Source organism: Schistocerca gregaria, chromosome X (genome assembly GCF_023897955.1).
Source record: "Schistocerca gregaria isolate iqSchGreg1 chromosome X, iqSchGreg1.2, whole genome shotgun sequence".
In the NCBI taxonomy this organism is placed as follows: Eukaryota; Metazoa; Arthropoda; class Insecta; order Orthoptera; family Acrididae; genus Schistocerca; species Schistocerca gregaria.
The window spans coordinates 198057239-198078449 of record NC_064931.1 but is presented as its reverse complement, the minus strand read 5'-3'; the positions used below and the strand labels follow the sequence as shown (position 1 = coordinate 198078449).

Sequence of the window (21211 nt, the reverse complement as noted above, 5' to 3'; positions counted from 1 at the left end):
TCATACGAAGACCATACAAAATTAAAACAACGAATCCCTGTAGACACTGTACAACTGTTATGTTGGTAGCCCGGCTGTGTATTATCTGGGTTAAGCTACATATGGAGGGTTGTGTAATGCATTTCGTAGCGCAGACCTATTCGTGCCGGTCAGGGTGGCCGAGCGGTTGTAGGCGCTACAGTCTGGAACCGCGCGACCGCTGCGGTCGCAGGTTCGAATCCTGTCTCGGGCATGGATGTGTGTGATGTCTTTAGGTTAGTTAGGTTTAAGTAGTTCTAGGGGACTGATGACCTCAGAAGTTAAGTCCCATAGTGCTCAGAGTCATGTGTGTGTGAACCTATTCGTAGGTAGAGCAGGGTCAGCTGTGACAACGAACTCTCCGACTGATGCAAGAACGATGCGCAGTTCACTTCTTAAAATAACACGAGGGCTGTTCGGAAAGTAAGTTCCGATCAATCGCGAAATGGAAACCGCAAAATCAAAACTGTTTTATTTCCAGCAGTTAGCTACACCTTCCAGCCACTCCTCTACGTAGTTACCACTCCGACTTTGGACATTTGTCGTTGCGTTGTACCAACTTTACAATACCGTCGTCATAGGAGGGAACCGCCTGTGCTTTCCGCCAATTCTCTACGATGATCTATAGTTCGTTGTCTGTGCCAAAATGTGTTTTTCATAGCCAGCGGTTACGTGATCAGGGATGAAATTCAGCGAGAGGCAATTACGCTCTGTATTGTGGATGATCAAACAGTTCCCGTGGAAAACTCTGCAGAAGCATCTTTATTGCCCCTGCAGAATGCGGCAAGTATCATCATAACGGGGAAGAGAAATGGAAGGAGAGCTTAACTCGTGAAGTGATTCTGTGCTACAGTGAAATTCGTGTATGCTTAGGTATCACTTGAATCAATTTGAAATTTGTGTACGTATAGTAGTGCTTGCCAGTGACTACAGCGCTACCATTGTTCAACTGAACCACAGAAAACTGCTATTTCAGTCCAGGCCACACATACACTGACCATGTGCTGTGTCTTATCACAACTTCACTAACGTCACACAGAACAGCTTAAGAGACTCATCTGTTTCTGCTTTATGGAGGCTTTAACGCACGTAACGACTCTTCCTGCTCCAGTCTTAGGGACTGAACCGTCGACGGCCTTGGCCTATCAGAGGATCCGTGCTTGCTTAATGAGGAACACACGACACACATTAGCGCAGTAATGGATGCATTCCCCGCGATAGATTGCTCCGGCCTTTTCCTCCCGCAGACGTCTCTCCATTTGCAGGTTGCGGTCGTTGAACTGTACCTACAATTTTCATATATGGGTACGAGTCCTCGAGGGTGCAGCGGCGGAAGGACAACCGATTTTTAGGAATGCGAAATGGAATGACCACATCGAATGAAAATGCACACGGTAGACTTCGGTTCATTGGCAGGATACTGGGGAAATGCAGTCAGTCGACGAAGGAGTATTCTTAAAAATCACTTGTGCGTTCCATTTTACAGTAGTGCCTAAGTATGGGAAATGCAATAACTCAACGAAGGAGTATTCTTAAAAATTTCTTACGCGTTCCATCTTAGAGTACTGCTCAAACGTGTGGGACCCATACAAGATAGCACTACCGGGAACACTAATTGTCACAGGTCTGTTTGACACATGGAAGTGCATAACGGAGATGCTGAAGATACTGAACCCGCAGACGCTTGAAGGTAGACGCCAATTATCTCGCGAAAGCCTATCTCCCAAGTTTAGAGAACCAGTACTAAGCCAAGAGGGCAGAGGTATTTTCAGCCACACCCTTAGGGACCGAGAAGACAAGGTTAGACTAATTACAGAGTCCACGGAAACATTTAAGCAGATAATCTTCTTGCGTTCCATTCACGGCTGGAATGGGAAGAAAGTCCTAACATGTCCTACAATGCTAAGTATACTCTGCCATGGCCGGCTGGAGTGGCCGTGTGGTTCTAGGCGCTACAGTCTGGAACGGCGAGACCGCTACGGTCGCGGGTTCGAATCCTGCCTTGGGCATGGATGTGTGTGATGTCCTTAGGCTAGTTAGGTTTAAGTAGTTCTAAGTTCTAGGAGACTGATGACCACAGAAGTTGAGTCCCATAGTGCTCAGAGCCATTTGAACCATTACTCTGCCATGAGATTCACAGTGGATTTCGGAATACGGATGTAGATGTGGCAGACCGAACAGACGCTCAGCAAGGGCATTGAGACTGTACGGCGATCTAGCCAGACTCGAAACCTATGAAAACCTCCTGGATATTGTGAACTGTATCGTCCGTTAAGTATCCTAGTTGCGAACGAAGGCACCCTTGGCTGGACGGAGATGTAGAGTCGCACTCAGTTGTATGTGAGTACCACTGTGCAAATATACTGTAAGTGTACACTTCCAGTGGAGAAACTGGCTGTTATTCATATTTGTGGAGGTAAATGGGAGACTCGCCGACGGCCTTGCAGCAATGGTAACACCGATTCCCGTCAGATTAACGAAGTTAAGCGCTGTCGTGTTGGGCTAGCACTTGGATGGGTGACCATCCGGTCTACCGAGCGCTGTTGGCAAGCGGGGTGCACTCAGCCCTTGTGAGGCAAACTGAGGAGCTACCTGATTGAGAAGTAGCGGCTCCGGTCTCCTAAACTGACATATGGCCGGGAGAGCGGTGTGCTGGCCACATGCCCGTCCATATCTGATCCGGTGACGCCTGTGGGCTGAGAATGACACGGCGGCCGGTCGGTACCGTTGGGCCTTCCAAGGCTTGTTAAGACGGAGTTTAGTTTAAATGAGAGACTCGTTGTCCTGCATCTGTATATCGCCTATTATAAGTTTATATGTATAAACCAAGGTCATATGGTATCAGCGGCTATGAGAGATTACATCTACGATTACACCTATGTCTATGCCCTGATAACCACTGGACAGTGCTTGGCAGAAGATATTTCCCAATATTCAGGGTTTCTTCCCGCTCCATAAGCGTTTGTTGCTTAAATGACTCTAAACGGACTGAATTTAGTCTAATCTTGAGTCTGCAGTTCCTACGGCAGCGATACATACGGGGCTTTAGTACAGGGTCTTTCAAAATATTCACCTGAATTCTCAAGATTATGTCTTCTACTTGAATGAGGGCAAATTTTAGATTACACATCTATACATGAAGGCTGGTTATAGTTAGAGTGCAGCTAGTCACAGAGGTCCAGTATGGGCTGTAATTATCGCATGGCAGCGAAATTAGGAAGATATGTTAGTACGCTAATGCGGAACCGATTGAAGCTGGCAAAAAATTAGTTCCAATTTTGGCCACCAGGTGAAAATCTGGGGCTGTATAACGGTGTCTCCAGTGTCCGTATTGAACAAATTGTGTTAACTGGCGGTAATAATGAAATCAACTAATACCTTTCCCACTTGCTTGACCTTTTCTGTCCACGTCCCGTTCCTAATCCATTACATATGGAAAAATTTCTATATGTCTTTCTTGCATTCACAGTGCCAGATTTGTACTTGGTATCCAAAACTGGAACTAATTCTTTTTTAGCGTAAATAGGTCCCACATTAAGGCATACGAATATCTACGAGGTTTCACTGTCATACAGCCAACAATGTATCTCTGTGATTAGGCGCACTTTAATTATAAACACCCGGTAGTAGGATAATCTGCCGGCCGGAGTGGCCGAGCGGTTCTAGGCGCTGCAGTCTGGAACCGCGCGATCTGGAACCGCGCGACCCCTACGATCGCAGGTTCGAGTCATGCTTCGGGCATGGATGTGTGTGATGTCCTTAGGTTAGTTAGGTTTAACTAGTTCTAAGTTCTAGGGGACTGATGACCTCAGAAGTTAAGTCCCATAGTGTTCAGAGCCATTTGAACCATTTGATTTTAGGATAATCTCGGGAACTTCTGTGGCGATTTCGATACGGTTTTCACTGTTAGATAGACTGACTCACAAGAAAGGTTTGTGTATTCGTACATAATTTATAATTATAGTAACAATGAGTGTGTAATATATGTATTTTTATCTGACCCTCGCTTATTTGGCATTGATGTGGCATCTCGTGACAATGATGGGAGCTACGAACTAGTGAGTTACAGGGGAGGCAGTATCTATCGGGAAATGCACTAAACAGCCGCCGCAATTCCAGGGAGCAACGAAGCTTGACCAGAATCTATACATATCTATAAATACACTTGGATGACAAAACTCATGAGATACGTCCTAACGTCGTGTCGGACTTCCTTTTGTGCGGCGTAATATAGCACCTCAACGCGGCATGGATTCGGCATGTCGTTGGAAGTTACCTGCTGAAATACTGAGGCATGCTGCCTCTATAGCCGACCACAATTGCGAAAGTATTACCGGTGCAGGATTTTGTGAACGATCTGACCTTTCGGTTATGTACCATAAATGTTCAATGGCATTCATGTAGGGCGATCTGGGTGGGCTAATCAATCGCTCGAATTGCCCAGTAGCGAACAACTGTGTCCCGGTGACATGCAAGCGTTGTTAGGAAACAAAGTCCATGAATGGTTGCAAATGGTCTCCAGGTAGCTGAACATAACAATTTCCAGTCAATGATCGGTTCAGCAGGACCAGAGGACCCAGCTATTGCATGTAAACACAGCACATACCACTGTGGAGCCATCACCAGGTTGCGGAGTCCATGGCTTCGTGGGGTCTCCGCCACTCTCCTCGAACCCCACCATCAGCTCTTGCCAACTGAAATCTGAACTCGTCTGACGAGACCATGATATTCCAGTCGTCTATGTTCACGAGCACAAGAGTGGTGCTGCAGGCGGTGTCGTGCTGTTAGCAAAGACACTCGCGTCGCTCATCTGCTGCCATGGCTCATTGACGCCAAATTTCGCCGCAATTTCCTAACTAAAACGTTCATCGCAAATCCCACATCGATTTCCGCGATTATTTCATGCAGTGTTGGTTGTCTGTTAGCACTGACAACTCTACGCAAACACTACTGCTGTCGGTCCTGGGGGACTGATGACCTTAGCTGTTTAGTCCCCCTTAAACATCCCAACAACCACCACCACCGCTGTCGGTCGTTAAGTGAAGACGGTCGGCCACTGCGTTGTCTGTGGTGAGAGGTAATGCCTGAAATTTAGTATTCTCGGCACACTCTCGAGACTGTGGCTCTCGGAATACTGAATTCCCCAACGATTTCCGGAATGGAATGTCCTATGCATCTAGCTCCAACTACCATTCAGAGTTTAAAGTCTGTTAATTCTCGTCGTGCGGCCATAACCACGTCGCAAACCTTTGTTTGTTCAAATTCAATTTGAGTGACATCTTATGGGACTCAACTGCCGAGGTCATCAGTCTCTAAGCTTACACACTACTTAACCTAAATTATCCTAAGGACAAACGCACACACCCATGGCCGAGGGAGGACTCGAACCTCTGCCAGGACCAGCCGTACAGTCCATGACTGCAGCGCCTTAGACCAAACTTTTGTTTCTACCTGAAGGCTAATCAAAGGAACTAGACTGATTCACGAGGAAGGTGTGTGCATGTAATTTATTATCGCAACGCTAGATGAGTCAGTTCACTAGTTGAAACGAAAAGTTGGCGCCATTTGTAAGCTGGAGACTCATGTGATTGCCGGTAGCGGTTCCCCTGGCTCAGATCGTTCGCTTTCTTGCTCGTCGATCTGAGTTTTTCCACAGTTGCGCGACAAAGCCAAAAAATACACTTTTCAACAGGACAGAGCACTGGTGCGTGCAAGTATGAGCGTTTGTTAACAATAAGCTGCTTCAAACATGGATCCGCCTCAAAGATAGTGGTGTGTGTGGTTGTTGTGTTTGGCAGAGACTCGGTGTACGTGTCTCCCCTTCCAAGAAGTTTGGTTAAGCTATGACGTCGCATGGCAAAAGCAGTAATTCCAAACACGCTCGCTAAAATATGCGACGAGTATATACACCGTCTGGATAATTGTTGTGAGTCCAGAGAAAAGCACATTGAACATTCTTTATACCTTTCACTTTTATCCTGAACGTAATTCTAAAATGTACTTCAAAGTTTTTATGCATGCATATAAGAGACACAACTACTTAAAATCGAGTGGTTATTTTGAAAATAAAAACTTTTCAGTTTTATGCGTAACTTTAAATTTACTCCAAATTTATATCTTCTTTCATGTATTGAAGACGATATAGACTTGTTAAATTGATAAATGTTTCTGGAATTCTCTGTATATTCCTAGCCCTTTACTTAATACTGGCTCACGAAACTTTGTAAGTTGACAGTTTGGCTGCCGGTCTGTAGTCTGTAAAATTAAGATTCGTGCGCTGACAGAGCACTCGGCGCCTATGTCAGGCATTTTCAAGAGCTCGTTTCATCGAAGGATTCAACATAAATATCAACGAGAGAGTACACTGACAAAGTTACAGTAATCAGAATACCTAAGGAAGCGTGCAGACAATCCTGTTCTACACGTACTATCTTTAAACTGAAAAATAGAGCAGGTTAATAACGGTGGCGTGAGATGTCCTTTGCCATTTACACTACTATGGTGTGCAAAGTAGCTGCGATCAGAGGCAATTTCAAGTGTAACTAGGCATTGTTTTTCCGTAGGCGGAATTAAAATGTAGAGCTTGGAGCAGCAGCTGTGCTAATGACATCTTACCTGTGTCAACCAAACCACAGGCCTCCTTGCCCTCAATCGTTGATTGTGTCTGAAAGGGACCGCGTGCTTTCTGTTTCGCGCCACTTCGCATTGCTCAAACAGAGAGAGGTGGCGCAGCGGTTAGCAAGCACACAGGCCCCGGATTAGGTAGGCGGCGGTTCGAATCCCCGCCAGGGCATCCAGACTTCAGTTTTTCGCAGTTTTCCTAAATCGTTTCTAGGAAATGCCACGATGAGTCCTACATCCCCCCCCCCCCCCCCACCTTTTCCCCTCTGCTGCCTATCACTCAGCCTCTCCCTTTGCGCTTTCGGTACGGCAAGGTGATAAGTTATGTGTAGCCTCGTAGCCTTCAATCTTATACGAGTTGCTCCGTTACCCAAAGGAATTTCCTGATCATCTGCTGCAAACTATCCCATCTTTCCAACAGTCGTTCGTCCACTTTCCATGTGTCACCTTTATTCCATTGTTCCCGTTCTTAGGGAGATGTGTCCCACTTTAAAGAGAATCCTTCGACGTGTTCCTGGAACACATTCTCCAAGAAAGTAAGATAGATAAGGATTTAATGTCTCGTCGACGACGGGGAAATTGATGACATTGGAGGCGGAGCACAAACCCGTATTGGGGAAAGTTGGGAAAGGAAATCGGTCGCCCCTGTTTCAACATTTGCCATAAGTAACCCAAATCCAAATCAGGATGGCTGAACAGGAGTTTGCACCGCTGTCCTGTCCACCGCATATCCTAACTCACGGAACCTGACCATCCAGGAAGAGAGGCTGTGATGTGAAGTTCTATAAAAGGAATCAGTAGGACGCATAGGCACACACACGCGTTTTGTGTATTTTTCCGGTAGAATTTTTTTTACAGTAAAAGTTTTAGGAGCGTACAAAGCTATTAGGAGGATTAATGCAGTGACGAGCCTGAGTATGGCACTCATTGCAATATGTCTCTCGTCCCAGATCTAGGTTAACTTTGAAGCCACCTTTAGTACGAGTCACTATCATTTCAGCACTTAGAGATAATGTGTGTTTGATGAACAACTTGTACCCGTGTTTAATCACCGTGTCAGTATCGGCTGAGAAAATGCTACATTTAAAATCAGGTTAGTTACGATTCTCTTTGACAAATGGTTCAAATGGCTCTGAGCACTATGGGACTTAACATTTGAGGTCATCAGTCCCCTAGAACGTCAGAGAAAAACAACATCTTACTTAAGGTGGTCACTTAACCCAACTTTCCCCTATGTGCTAGACCTGGACTAGAAGACGACCGCCTGCCATTTCGGCCGCGGTGGTCTAGCGGTTCTAGGCGCTCAGTCCGGAACCGCGCGACTGCTACGGTCGCAGGTTCGAATCCTGCCTCGGGCATGGATGTGTGTGATGTCCTTAGGTTAGTTAGGTTTAAGTAGTTCTAAGTTCTAGGGGACTGATGACCTCAGATGTTAAGTCCCATAGTGCTCAGAGCCATTTGAACCATTTGAACCAGCCTGCCATTTTCAGACAGTGTTGTACCAATTAGCCTGAGTGTGCGTACCTCACGGATCTATTAGGGCTCGAACATGCCATGACTTCCTCTCCACAGTTTCCGAAATCTGGTTCGTGCCCCAGCGTTGCACAAATGTAACTCGTCCCACGCGCGTACTGCGCTAAGGAATGTAAACGTTTGGCCTTAGCCTTGAGCCGCCCCGGTGGTAATGACCTAGCGAGAACGAGCCTGCTTTGTGCATCAGACACGCCTGCTCTCTCGCTGCAGCTGTCAACCAGCGTTGCGGGTCTGTGGCGGCGATTTTCCACGCCGCCAAGCCTGCATTAATCTGCGCACAACAAACGCCTCACTCGCCAGCTAGGTGGCTGGCACGCCGCTCCAATTTCCCTGCAAAATTTGATCGTTGTTGCTGGTCCTCTACGAAATTTGAGTTGTTGTTGCAGTGGGTAGGAGATACGAATATTATATGTAGTTCTCGGCGGTGGGCCACATACGAACGCTATGATAACGATCAGCACTTCATCACAATTGACTTGTATTTATTCTAAAAATGAGAATGAGAAGATAAATCAAACAAGGAGATCCCATTATTAACACATCTATTATCAGCAGTTCAAGAGGGTTTCAAATTTTAAGCCCCGGGAAAACACAGATAGAATATGTATTACTGGAACGCATCCGGACTGGAAATACGGAGCGGGCAACATAAAAATGACCCGGAAAATATTTCACTCACCATGAGATAGACAACCAAACTTACATCTCCTCCCCTGGGTCGGGATGCTACACGTTTGGTAGCCTGTCTTAAGGTGCATGAAACACTTACTGTACCGGCGTTACTTTGCCCCCCCCCCCCTCCCCTTGTTAATATCGTAATAAGACTAAAGCAATGCACAATGAACAAGTTGAAATGGAACTCCTACAAATAAACGTTTAAATCACAGAACCAATCGATCAGTTTTTGTTTTCTATGCAAAATTTGTAATTTGACGGAAAAGGAAAGGCTACAATCAGTTTGTGTTATCAGTTTTGAGTCTGGGTGTGAGGCACCGACTTTTAATACGAAACACAAAAATCGAGAGTTGTTCGGCGAGGAATGTACAAATGATGCATGTTGCGAAAAGTGACTGTGTGGATGAGGGGAAAAAAGTGGAGTTTAAGACGAATTTAGAACTGTAATGAAACTGTAGTGGACGTGAACAGATATGTTTCCAGGCTAATGGATGACAGACAAACCAAAGGAGGTCTTTGATGAATTTCAAGATTTGGGAAAAATCCACAGACTACAACGGAAAGTGAGTGGGAAGCTGACTTTATGAAACATGTTGAGACAACATGTATGCTGATAGTTGAAACTCGAATTGCTTAGAGAAAATCTAGAATATACCTTCGTCTAGTTATGCATGTCGGACTGGATACACACAGATGGTGTCATGAGCCTCAAGGGAAATGTCACCCTTTAGTTTCTGTGTATTTGTCTCAACGATTTGTCCAACAGAAGTGGTCGGTGGAATTTGCAATGTTTGCTACCTGCTTACGAACCTCCACAAGCGGTTTTATTTTTACTGTCAAAAATGGTTCAAATGGATCTGAGCACTATGGGACTTAACTTCTGAGGTCATCAGTCCCCTATAACGTAGAACTACTTAAACCTAATTAACCTAAGGACATCACACACACCCATGCCCGAGGCAGGATTCGAACCTGCGACCGTAACGGTCGCGCGGTTCCAGACTGTAGCGCCTGGAACCGCTCTGCCACCCTGGCCGGCCCATTCGATGTGATATGGCCTGTGTTGTGGTGGATGGGTTTACGTAACTAACAGTATCACAACTGGACACCCATGCACACTAAGTAGTACAGTTTGTTTAACGTCAAACGTACACCTTAGGTATTGTTGTATGGTTCATTTGTCATTTGTAGTCGACCACTATTAAATTATGATACTTACAGCGCCATCTGTTGCTAGATTTTGTAACTATTTATTTTTCTTCTGCCATTTCTTTTTCTCCCTTGTCCGATAACATTCCGTTGCAGTTTGTCGTCATTATGACCAGTGGTGTTATTTCTACAGCGGTTTTAAAGTTTAACTTTAATTATAATCACCCTGTACTCGTGTGAAATCGGATAGTTATTTCGCAAATAAAAACATTGTAGTTCTGTTTGTTAGTTAAAAATCACCCAAAGCTTGTATATTCACTCATGTGGAAGAATCAGATCAGTAGTCAGTGCCGTCAGTAGTTAGAATCTGTTATTTAGCTGGCAGTATTGGCGCTCGCTGTATTGCAGTAGTTTCAGTAACGAAGATTTTTGTGAGGTAAGTGATTCATGAAAGGTATAGGTTATTGTTAGTCAGGGCCATTCTTTTGTAGGGATTGTTGGAAGTCAGATTGCGTTGCGCTAAAAATATTGTGTGTCAGTTTAGTGAATGTCTGAGTATGTTCAGTTTTGCTCAGCTGTTTGAAAATCAAATAACGTAGAGGTTTTCCAGCACTGTCATTTGAAATTTTTCTGAGGGGATGTTACTGCACTGCACTGTGACGAGATTCTGTGGCGCACGAGATTGTCCGCTATGCGTTGGCTTACCTCTGACGGCCCATAGCTCGAGGCGCTGCAGTGCTGCTAGGAATCGGCGGGAGTCTTGCAGGCAGCGGCTGTTGTTGCTGCGCGGGGAGGTGACGGCGAACGGCGGCACAAGCCCCAGCAGCTGCTGCGCCAGTGCGTAGTCCGTGCCGCCCGCTTCCTCTGCAACGCACGCAACACCACTCTTGTTAGTACGTCTAGTCTTTCTTCCTCAGTTGCCACTACAATTGTCTTCGATAATAATCGATATTTACAAAATATCGGTGTTGAGAATTAAAACACCGATGTTTCTATATCGATACTGAACTCTTTGAAACTTTGTAACATCGTTCCGTACTAACTTAATTATGTATATAGACAGAATGAAATTTTCACTCTGCAGCGGAGTGCGCGCTGCTATGAAACTTCCACGCAGTTCACTGTGTGCCGGACCGAGACTCGAACTCGGGACCTTTGCCTATCGCGGGTGAGTGCCCTACCGACTTCTTTATTTTTCTTCTCTCATTTTGTTCATCGTCGATCCATTATCTCAGTTTTTTATTACGGAGGGCATATGACCCTCTGACCGAACACGCTGAGCTACCGTACCGGCACCAACTGACTGCAGGCCGCAGTGGCCGAGCGGTTCTAGGCGCTGCAGTCTGGAACGGCACGACCGCTGCGGTCGCAGGTTCGAATCCTGCCTTGGACATGGGTATTTGTGATGTCCCTAGGTTAGTTAGGTTTAAGTAGTTCTTAGTTCTAGGGGACTGATGACCACAGCAGTTAAGTCTCATAATGCTCAGAGCCACTTGAACCATTTGAACCAACTGACTAACCAAACACGACTCAAGACCCCTCCTGGCAGCTTCAATTCTGCCAGTACCTCAAATGGTTCAAATGGCTCTGAGCACTATGGGACTTAACATCTGTGGTCATCAGTCCCCTAGAATTTAGAACTACTTAAACCTAACTATCCTAAAGACAACACACACATCCATGCCCGAGGCAGGATTCGAACCTGCGACCGTAGCGGTCACGCGGCTCCAGAGTGAAGCGCCTAGAGCCGCACGGCCACATTGGCCGGCGCCAGTACCTCGTCTCCTACTTTGCAAACTTCAAAGAAGCTCTGCGAACCTTGCAGAACTAGCACTGGAAGAAAGGATGTTGCAGGAGGCGAGGTATTGGCAGAACTGAAGCTGTGAGAGCGGGTCGTGAGTCCTGCTTGGAGAGCTAACTTAGTCGCTGGCACGGTAGCTCAGCGTGTTCGGTCAGAATGTTATCTGCCCCTGTAATAAAAAAACTGAGTTAATGGATCAATGATGAAGTTGAACAAGCGTCATGGGACGTCCGCCACGGACAAGCAGAACAAACAACAACGAACAAAATGAGATCAACAAAAAAAAAAAAAAAAAAAGAAAACGTTGATAGAGCACTTGCTCGCGAAAGGCAATGGGTCCGAGTTCGAGTCTCGGTCTGGCACACAGTTTTAATCTGCCAAAACGTTTCATGTATATAGACAGTTTATCCATTCCAGGAATAGAGGATCTCGACAATTTTTGCCTGTTATCGGCATTGATACTGGCAAGATATCGGTTTCAGGTATTCCGAGACTTTCGAGAATGTTTTAATTTTAAATCTGTGGTCGGATAACAATTAACAAAAGAAATTTTTTCGTCTTGTGATATAATTAAAAATCAACAATTTTGTGATTCTTTTCATTTATTGTACTGCGAAACCTCCTTCTTGCCAAATTTCATGATTCTTCGTCAAGGGGAAGTACCCTATAGGTTTCAATGAGTGAGTTTGCGAGTATCAAAATATGTGACATAAGCGGTCGTATCTTTTGATTGCACTGACTTTGAAGCTTACGATTTTTACACTAGCAAATAACTATACAATTCAGTACTTGACATAAATTTTAACTCGATGCGTCACCCTTTACTGAGAAAAAAGAGGTCTTAACAGACAGATAGTCGGATATCAAATGACAAAAACCTTTTTTCGTGTGATGAAACTACAAACTAACAATTTCGTATATGCCTCTTAACCTGTACTGTGAAAACTTTTTGTCGCCAAATTTTACCATTTTAGACCAACGGAAATACCCTATAGTTGCTGATGAGTGAGTTTGCGAGTATCGAAATATGTGGCATAAATGGCCGGAACTTTTCATTGCATTGACTTAGAAGTTAACGTTAATTATACCGCCAAGGAACCATAGGACTTAGTATGCGACATAAATTTCAGCTTGATACATCTACCCATTCCAGAGAGAAAAGATTTCAAACAGTCGGACCGACAGAAAGACAGACAGACGGACAACAAAAGGGTCTTGTAATAGTTGCGTTTTTACTGATTGTGGCACGAAACCCTGAAAGTAGCGACCTTCGATGTTGTCAAGAAAACCAGGCTGCTTGTTACCACTGTCAATGAATTTCGTAGCATTTAAACGATTGTTTTTCTGGAAATTTATCATGACGACACCAACACAATGTATTTGAGACTTGCCAAACGTGGTCGTCGGAGGCGGGGGCCAAAAGTTCCAGCGGCAGTGAAACAGATGGAAGTAGCATTTCAGATTCAATATCTAAAAGCTCTGTTCAACCATTACTGAAATCAAGTTTTCGAAATGTCTCAGGATATACTACAGAAACTGGGACGTAAGGTGTACATTTATCTAAAGCAATTTTGTACATGATGTGTAAAGATGCACAACCTTTTTAAATTGATGGAAATGAAGTTTTTAAACTGCCGAAAGTCATTGCACCGTTGTGAAAACTACCGTCGAGAAGTACACAGAACAACTTCAAAAATGAAATTCAGAACGTGGAGAGTTTAATTCACACGACAGATATTTGGAGACACAGTGCAGTGCTGATGTTTTCTGGGAATTACCGTTCATTATTTTGATGGCTACTCTTGGTGTCACGGAGTTGTCAGGCTCACAAACAAGTGAATATATTTTGTGCATATTACTACACACTTGTAACGAATGAGGCATGAATGCCAGCAAAATACTGGCAATAGTGACAGATGTTAGAGAAAATATTGTTAGAAGTGTAGAAACAGAATATGGAAGAAGTGTTTTGCACACAGACTTGCTGGCCGCTGTGATAGAGCGGTTCTAGGCTCTTCAGTGCGGAACCGCGCTGCTGCTACGGCCGCAGGTTCGAATCCTGCCTCGGGCATGGATGTGTGTGATGTCCTTAGGTTAGTTAGGTTTACGTAGTTCTAAGTCTAAGGGACTGATGACCTCAGATGTTTAGTCCTATAGTGCTTAGAACCATTTGAAACACAGGCTCAATTTTCTAACAAAAAATCTATTGAAACGATTGAAAAACTGCCGTAACTGAGTACTGCTGTGAAAAAGTTTGCAGTGTAGTTTAGAGAAAGTGTATTACCAAATGGTGAGCTAAGAAAAGAATCAGTCTTTAAATTAATTCAAGAAGTGTTCATTGGATGGAATTCAGCCTTTCAAATGACTCACTGGTTTTTGCAGTTGCGTCCGGTGAGTAATAATATCATTAGTTGCCAGGTTAATACACACTGGACTCGCATTCGGAAGGACGACGGCCCAAATCCGTGTCCGGCCATCCCGATCTAGGTTTTCCGTGATTACCCTAGATCACTTCAGGAAAATGTCGGGATGGTCTCTTTCCTTTGAAGAGGCACGGCAGTTTCTTTCTCCATCCTTCCTTAATCCTAGCTTGTGCCACCCCCCTCCCCCCTCCTCCTATATGGAACTGCACCAACCATGGTAACAGCCGCAGAGATTTTGTAGACGTGGCAGACGTTTGTGGTATTCTGTGGTCTATAAATGTGGCTACTCATGAAATATGCATAGAAAACTAAGCTGAAAGCAGTAAAGTAATACCAATAACTCGTATGCTGAATATTAATATATCTGGCATTGAACCAATGCAGACTATTAGACAGATGCAGAGTAACATCATAGAACAAATAAAGAAAAATTCATTCTATCAGCTGAATATGCTAAAATATTAGCCATATCATCGATCCTAGGTTCTAGAACATACAATTTCAATACGCTTTAGCATGTTCAAAACAATCAAAACCATGTAGGATTTGCTTGCAGCTGTTGAAACGACTGTTAGTGAGGGAGAGCAACTCGTTGATACATTACAGGAAAGCACAAGAAAAGAAAAATTTGGAGAGTGGGACTGAAACACACCTGCCATCACAGTTCAGTTACTTTCTGATAGGTCGTCTTCTAGATTTTAAACAAGATGTATTAGAAGCATGAATTCACGTCATACGTACTACCTATTCAAAGCTACAAAAAATTCCACGTAAATATTCAGTGATGTACAAAGGTAGTAAAACAAATAATTGGTTTTCTTAACAAATTTAAATTTTATTTTGTGATACGTAATTGCCAGGCCAGGGTGGCCGAGCGGTTCTAGGCGCTACAGTCTGGAATCGCGCGACCGCTATGGTCGCAGGTTCAAATCCTGCCTCGGGCATGGATGTGTGTGATGTACTTAGGTTAGTTAGGTTAAAGTAGTTCTAAGTTCTAGGGGACTGATGACCTCAGAAGTTAAGTCCCATAGTGCTCAGAGCCATTTGAACCACTTTTGATACGTAATAAACATCTGTAAAAGTACACTGAAGAGCCAAAGTAACTGGTAGACCTGCCTAATATCGTGTAGTGATCCCGAGAGCACGCAGAAGTACCGCAGAAGTAGTGCTGGAGGGAACTGACACCATGAATCCTGCAGGGCTGTCCATAAATCCGTAAGAGTACGAGGGTTTGTATTATGTCTACCCTGCATCTTCTGTCTTTAGCTTTGTTACTTTCTAAATTTTTGTATAATATTCTTTGTTTTATTTATTTTGCTCCAAGTTTAATGATTAATTCATCTGGTTCCAGGAATACACGAATATTTCTGTCCGTTTTTAGTTTATTTCCATTTTATACTCTTCACTTAACACTTCGTTCTTTTAACAAGCATTATAAGTTACGTCATGTTACTGTAGTTTAACGTCCCATCGACAACGAGGTCATTAGAGACGGAGCGCAAGTTCGGGTTAGAGAAGGATGGGGAAGGAAATCGGCCTTGCCCTTTCAAAGGAACTATCCTGGCATTTGCCTGAAACGATTTAGAGAAATCACGGAAAACCTAAATCAGGATGGCTGGAGACGGGATTGAACCGTCGTCCTCCCGAATGCAGGTCCAGTGTGATAACCACTGCGCCACCTCGCTCGGTAACAAGCATTATACATCGTACTCCTGTTTTCAAGGTACTGTCAGTGCCATTAGGCATGGTAGAATGATGATCGTACTTTAATATCTCTATAGACAGAAAGCTACAAGTTTCAGCAAATAAAACAAAGTCTGTTCCTCTTGTATCATTACTTTCTGGGGGAAAGTTTGTTTCAGTGTCAATTTGATTTTACTCAGTCTGATAGATACACCAGCGTTCAAGTGGTGTTCTTGAATTTGAAAGGTCGCTGGTAAAGTGAGTCGCCATCGCTGTCGGTACAGAGAGCGGGTAGAAAGCCCCCTCTGGTATCGTCTGTGTTTTCCCACGTGACGGGCTAGCCGTTGCTCCGGTTCTGTGCGTGCGTCGAATCAAGGTGAATGCTGCCCAGACGGAGCTGCAATCTGCAGACTGGAACCCGACGGACCGGTTGGCGGAAAAGAAACCACGAAGCTTGCGTAACCGTTATAGCGGAATGTGACTCCTGGCGACCTCAGCGACGGCTGGCCGTTGATCACAAACCGCTCCGCGCGTCGATGTTTACACTTCGAAGCCGCTGCATCATGCCGCAATTACGGCATAGCGCTGCAAGTGCTCACTTATATGCCTGCCAGGATTTCTTATTTTAGACTGAGGAAGCTTGTCGTGACTTGGCAGTTAAACAATCCTGGCGTACTGGTGGCTACTTTAACTGGCGATATTTCATCTCAGATCACTTTTGACTAGTTAAAGGTATTTGTAATTTCTTTTCACCTAGACGAAACACACAAAAATGCGATTTTCAAAATTTATTTATCACCGATATTTAATGCAATTATGGTTTTTTTCTGCGCCAGAATAGCAGTTCTTTATTGTGTCATATTCAGTGTACATCTCACAAAAAAATTCAGATTAAAAGTGCATCGAGTATCGAGAGTTTTGTGCTGCTGTTGAGCTCCGCCCCGAAGTTAACTTCATTCTTCACACTGCGTCGACAGAGATGCAAATACCCCTTATCACTTGCCTCTACAGCTATAACTTCTGCAGAGAGAACGAAAAAAATGTTCGCATATTCATTGTACGTTTGTTTGCTAATTCCGTGTCGGACCTACAAAAGAATTGTATCACTGACTTTATTTCATTCCGGTGTGCTAGTTTAGCGGATAAAAATACTAAAGTTCCACTAAAAAAAGTCACTGCCTATATCACAGTGATAAATGAAGCTACAAAAACGCCCTTGTCCCTTTTTCAAGAGCCAGTGATCGATATTCACCATGGTGAGAAGAGTTGACAAATACCTTGGAAGAGACTAAGTATTTTTAGTTAAAAAAATAAGGCGCGTCACCTCAGATATTCCACCTGGCAAATCGATTCCTTCCGCGTATCTGTGATCATTCGCTAGAGATTCTGGATAAACGTAAACTATAAAGGGACTAATCTCACAGTGTAGTCACTGAAAAACTTTACAGGATTACCTATCCGTGTCATGAATTTTCAGATCTTATGCAACAGTGGAGCGGCAATGTTGTAGTAGTGTCTGATTTTTGAAACACGGTCTTTCGTTGTCTGCATTTTCGCCATCAAACAGGAAAAAGAGAGGATAGATAGAAGCTGATGAGCAGCGAGGTAATTTCACGTAGGTCTCTGGGTTTGTCTGAATAATATCTGACTGCGGAACTTGTAAGAGCCATCATGCATACTTCTTCTTACATGCGCAATGATTGCTCTTGTCGTTCACCTGTCGGTCTCCGTACAGTCTCTTTTGTACGAAACGAGGAGAACTGTACGTTTTCCCTACGTTTTAAGGATGCTACTACGAATAATTAGCGAGTATTAATAGGTCTCTTTCAAGTTTGCATCGTACGTGGGTTGGAAGGTAAGTTTCAGTTTGAATCAGAGCTTGCCCACGAGTATCGCACTGGAGGCAAACTTACCATGTTTCATTTTGTAGGTAGTATGTTAGTGATGCACTTTTCTTTGTCTCTTGAGTGCCTAATTCCTATCGAAAGAAGTCGGAAGTCTTCAGACAAAGCCTGTCTTTGCCGCTGTCCATTGCCTAACAGTGCTTCGATACAGCATCAGCTGTAGCGACGTTTTTGAGCGCCGTGTTTACAGTGTTGTATTGCATGTCAAACTTTTTGCACGAAAACAAGAAATGAAGTAGTGCGTTGCCCAGCATAGACATCATCAATGATACATCAGTAGGGACATGTTTTAGCTTGAATTACGTGATGCACTTGAACATTATTTTCCTCAGCATATTAATTTCAGCCTGGCAGGCATTCGGTATGAAGAGTAAAGTAATAAAGTAATTTCGCAATAAGGTCCTGAAGGTCGCAGGATGCTGACCGACTGCCTTGGTATCCTCTGCCTTATGCCACTATTTGGATGAGATATAGAGGGACATGGGGTTAGCACACGGGTCTTCCGACAGCTGTCAACTTTCAGGCATTGGAACCGCTTCTTCTCAGGAAGTTCCTCAATTGCACCCTGTGACAGTCCTCCCAGCAAAGAAAACTCCCTGGCAATACCAGAATTGAACCCGGGCAATCCTCTTGACAGCTAGTGCGCTGACCGCTCAGCTACTCAAATGCGTACAACACAGACCACCTTCGTCTTGTTTGCAGCACTACATGATGGATGAGGAGTTCACCCTTATTGCTCTGTGCATTCCTATCAGAAGGGATAGAAGATGATGCATGTCTTCCAGTTACACCCCTTTGTAAGCTGTAACTAAGAACTGCGGGGACTGTAGAGCTCACTAGGTCGGCCACTCTCCTAAAGCTGACAAAGGCGCTTAGTCTCGCGAGAATCGCGGCATTAATTTATTCTTCCGTCATTGCTTGGGAGGGCAGCTTCATATTTAAAACTTTGTGGAACACTGTTCCAGGAAACTGCAACATAATAGTATTTCTTCTTCTTCTTCTTCGCGGATGGATCACTTAGGAACACGTGTAATCAACATTTGATGGCCTTCCTTTTCGTCCAGTATTCCTTCATACGCAACGAATGGGCTACCTTTCACTACGTAGACCACGCATGTCGGTTAGTTCTTCTGTCTTCTTCCTCAGATCCCCCTGGTTTTTCTGATTTCATTTCTGTCATGTAGATTTGGAGACCCAAATTCTCTCAGGTCTTTTTCCATTTGTTTGTACCAGTTCGGTCGTGTAACTACACTTGTTCTTTAAAAATGTATGGATTTTGTGCGTTAACCTGTTTGAGTCCATTCTTTCTAAATGCCCCATGAATTGAATTCTTCTCATGCGCATTGTATCTGTTATTTTGGAGATCTTTTTATATATTTATGCATTGGGTTTTGGATAATGCACACCATCTTTAGTCCTTGGACCTAGGATTTTCCTCATTATTTTACGTTCTTTCACTTCTAATTCCCCTTTTAGTGTTCTGTGTTGAAGATTTAGTGTCTCAGATGCGTATACAGCTTCGGGTTTAATTACTATTGTGTAATGTCGTATTTTGCAGTTCCACGAGAGACTCTTTTTGTTTTAAACCTGTTTTGTTAACTGAAACGCCGTCTCCATTTTCTGGACTCTTGATCTGCCAGATTTCTTTTCATTACAATTTTCTGCAATCCATTCACCTAAATATTTAAATTCTTTTACTCGGGAGATGTACTTATAACCAATTTTGATATCAGAAGGCGCATCTTTGATGTCAGTCATAAATTTAGTTTTTTCGAATGAAATTTCTAATCCTATTCCTAATAGTATTATACTATAATTATTTAATAAACACAGTCGTGATCGTGCACAAGTTGTTACTTTTTATTTGTGGATGACCGGTTTCGATCTACTACACAGATGATCATCAGATCTACATTCCTTGATGGTAATCCCTGACGTAAAGCAGGCTCATCCATGCTGGTGCTGAAAACAGGGCTTTCAGCAGAGTCTCAACGCCAGCACCTACGGGTCTGCTCTACGCCAGGAACTCCTATTGTCACCAAGGAATGTAGATCTGATGATCATCTCTGTAGGAGATCCAAACAGGTCCTCCACAAATAAAAAATAACAACCTTTACGATACCACGACTGTGCTTACTAAATAACGTTCATATTTGTTATTGGAAAGCACAAAAATGTAGATGTTCTACAGTATTAACCCTGTAAAATACCCACTTTGTGTGCTTTTCATTCGAGTGTAAAAGAAGAAGTTTCTATTTGATAGAACCTCTGGGGAAAGACCGAAAGCACGAGCGGAGATGTATGTGCCACTTCACACACATAGCGCACAAGCACTTGTGTTGGGCAACGGAGTCTCAAGCCGACCAGCCGCTACCACATGCGAACACTTTCGCCGTGAGCCTAGAGTGTGGGTTGCTGTTAGTCGCTGCGTCACCACTAGCGCAGCGTGACCGCCGCCTATTTCGCAAAGCTTTGTGCCTGAAGGTATCCCACCTGTCACATCCACACCCCCTGACCGTAAGAAGCTCTCAGTACTTGGTTGTGGCGCTACTTATTTGGGCGTCTAGTGAAGAGACTGCTCTTTCCCTCCAACATTGTGACTCCAATATCTACAGCAACTATGTAGCCAAGTATTGCGATGCAATTAGCGAAGATTAAGAACCGTGCCTCTATCATATTCGCACTACTAACCAGATACGTCAACAAAAGTACTGTCTAAACCATTATGGGAGCAGGCGACATCAGGACAGTACAGCAGTCAATGTCTTGTGGAGTATACTTGCAGGTGAGAGAGGAACTTCCCAGCGGAAAGCCATGCCAAATCTGGTGTGGTAGCTGAGCTTTCGATAACTATCATTAACATTACAGTCAGTTGTGCTCCTGACCATAATGACGATAGTATTCATTCTACATTCGATCCAACTTGGCTGAGCCTCGGGTAGGATTCTATCCCTGAAGCCCATCGCGGAAAACTAAGTCATACAAGGTGATACATAATTAACGCACTCGGGTGCCAAGACGCGATTCCTTGCATCTAACAAGACGGAAGTATCTCTACACCCCCGGTATCTGAGTGGTCAGCGCGACAGATTGTTAATCCTAAGGGCCCGGGTTCGATCCCGGCTGGGTTGGAAATTTTCTCCGCTCAGGGACTGGGTGTTGTGCTGTCCTAGTCATCATCATTTGATCCCCATCGTCGCGCAAGTCGCCGAAGTGGCTTCAAATAGAAAGACTTGCACCCGGCGAACAGTCTACCCGACGGGAGACCCTAGTCACACGACATTCTCTTTTTCCTAAAAAAATTTCGTCCCGTACATATTTTCGATAGAAAATGGACGTCACAGAGAGGCAGTTTCGCAACGCAGTAACCTCATGTCCTACAAGAATTTTCATTCAATAAATAC

The 21211-nt window shown here is 44.1% G+C and overlaps 1 protein-coding gene across 1 annotated transcript in view; it reads right to left on the bottom strand.

Annotated features, from left to right (window-relative positions):
* Positions 1 to 21211, bottom strand: part of LOC126297845 (O-acyltransferase like protein) — a 359960-nt gene that overhangs the window by 184230 nt on the left and 154519 nt on the right. Inside the window, exon 2 of the mRNA XM_049989097.1 lies at positions 10702 to 10860. Within this exon, the coding sequence (XP_049845054.1) occupies positions 10702 to 10860 (159 nt within the window). The remainder of the gene's footprint in view (positions 1 to 10701; positions 10861 to 21211) is intronic.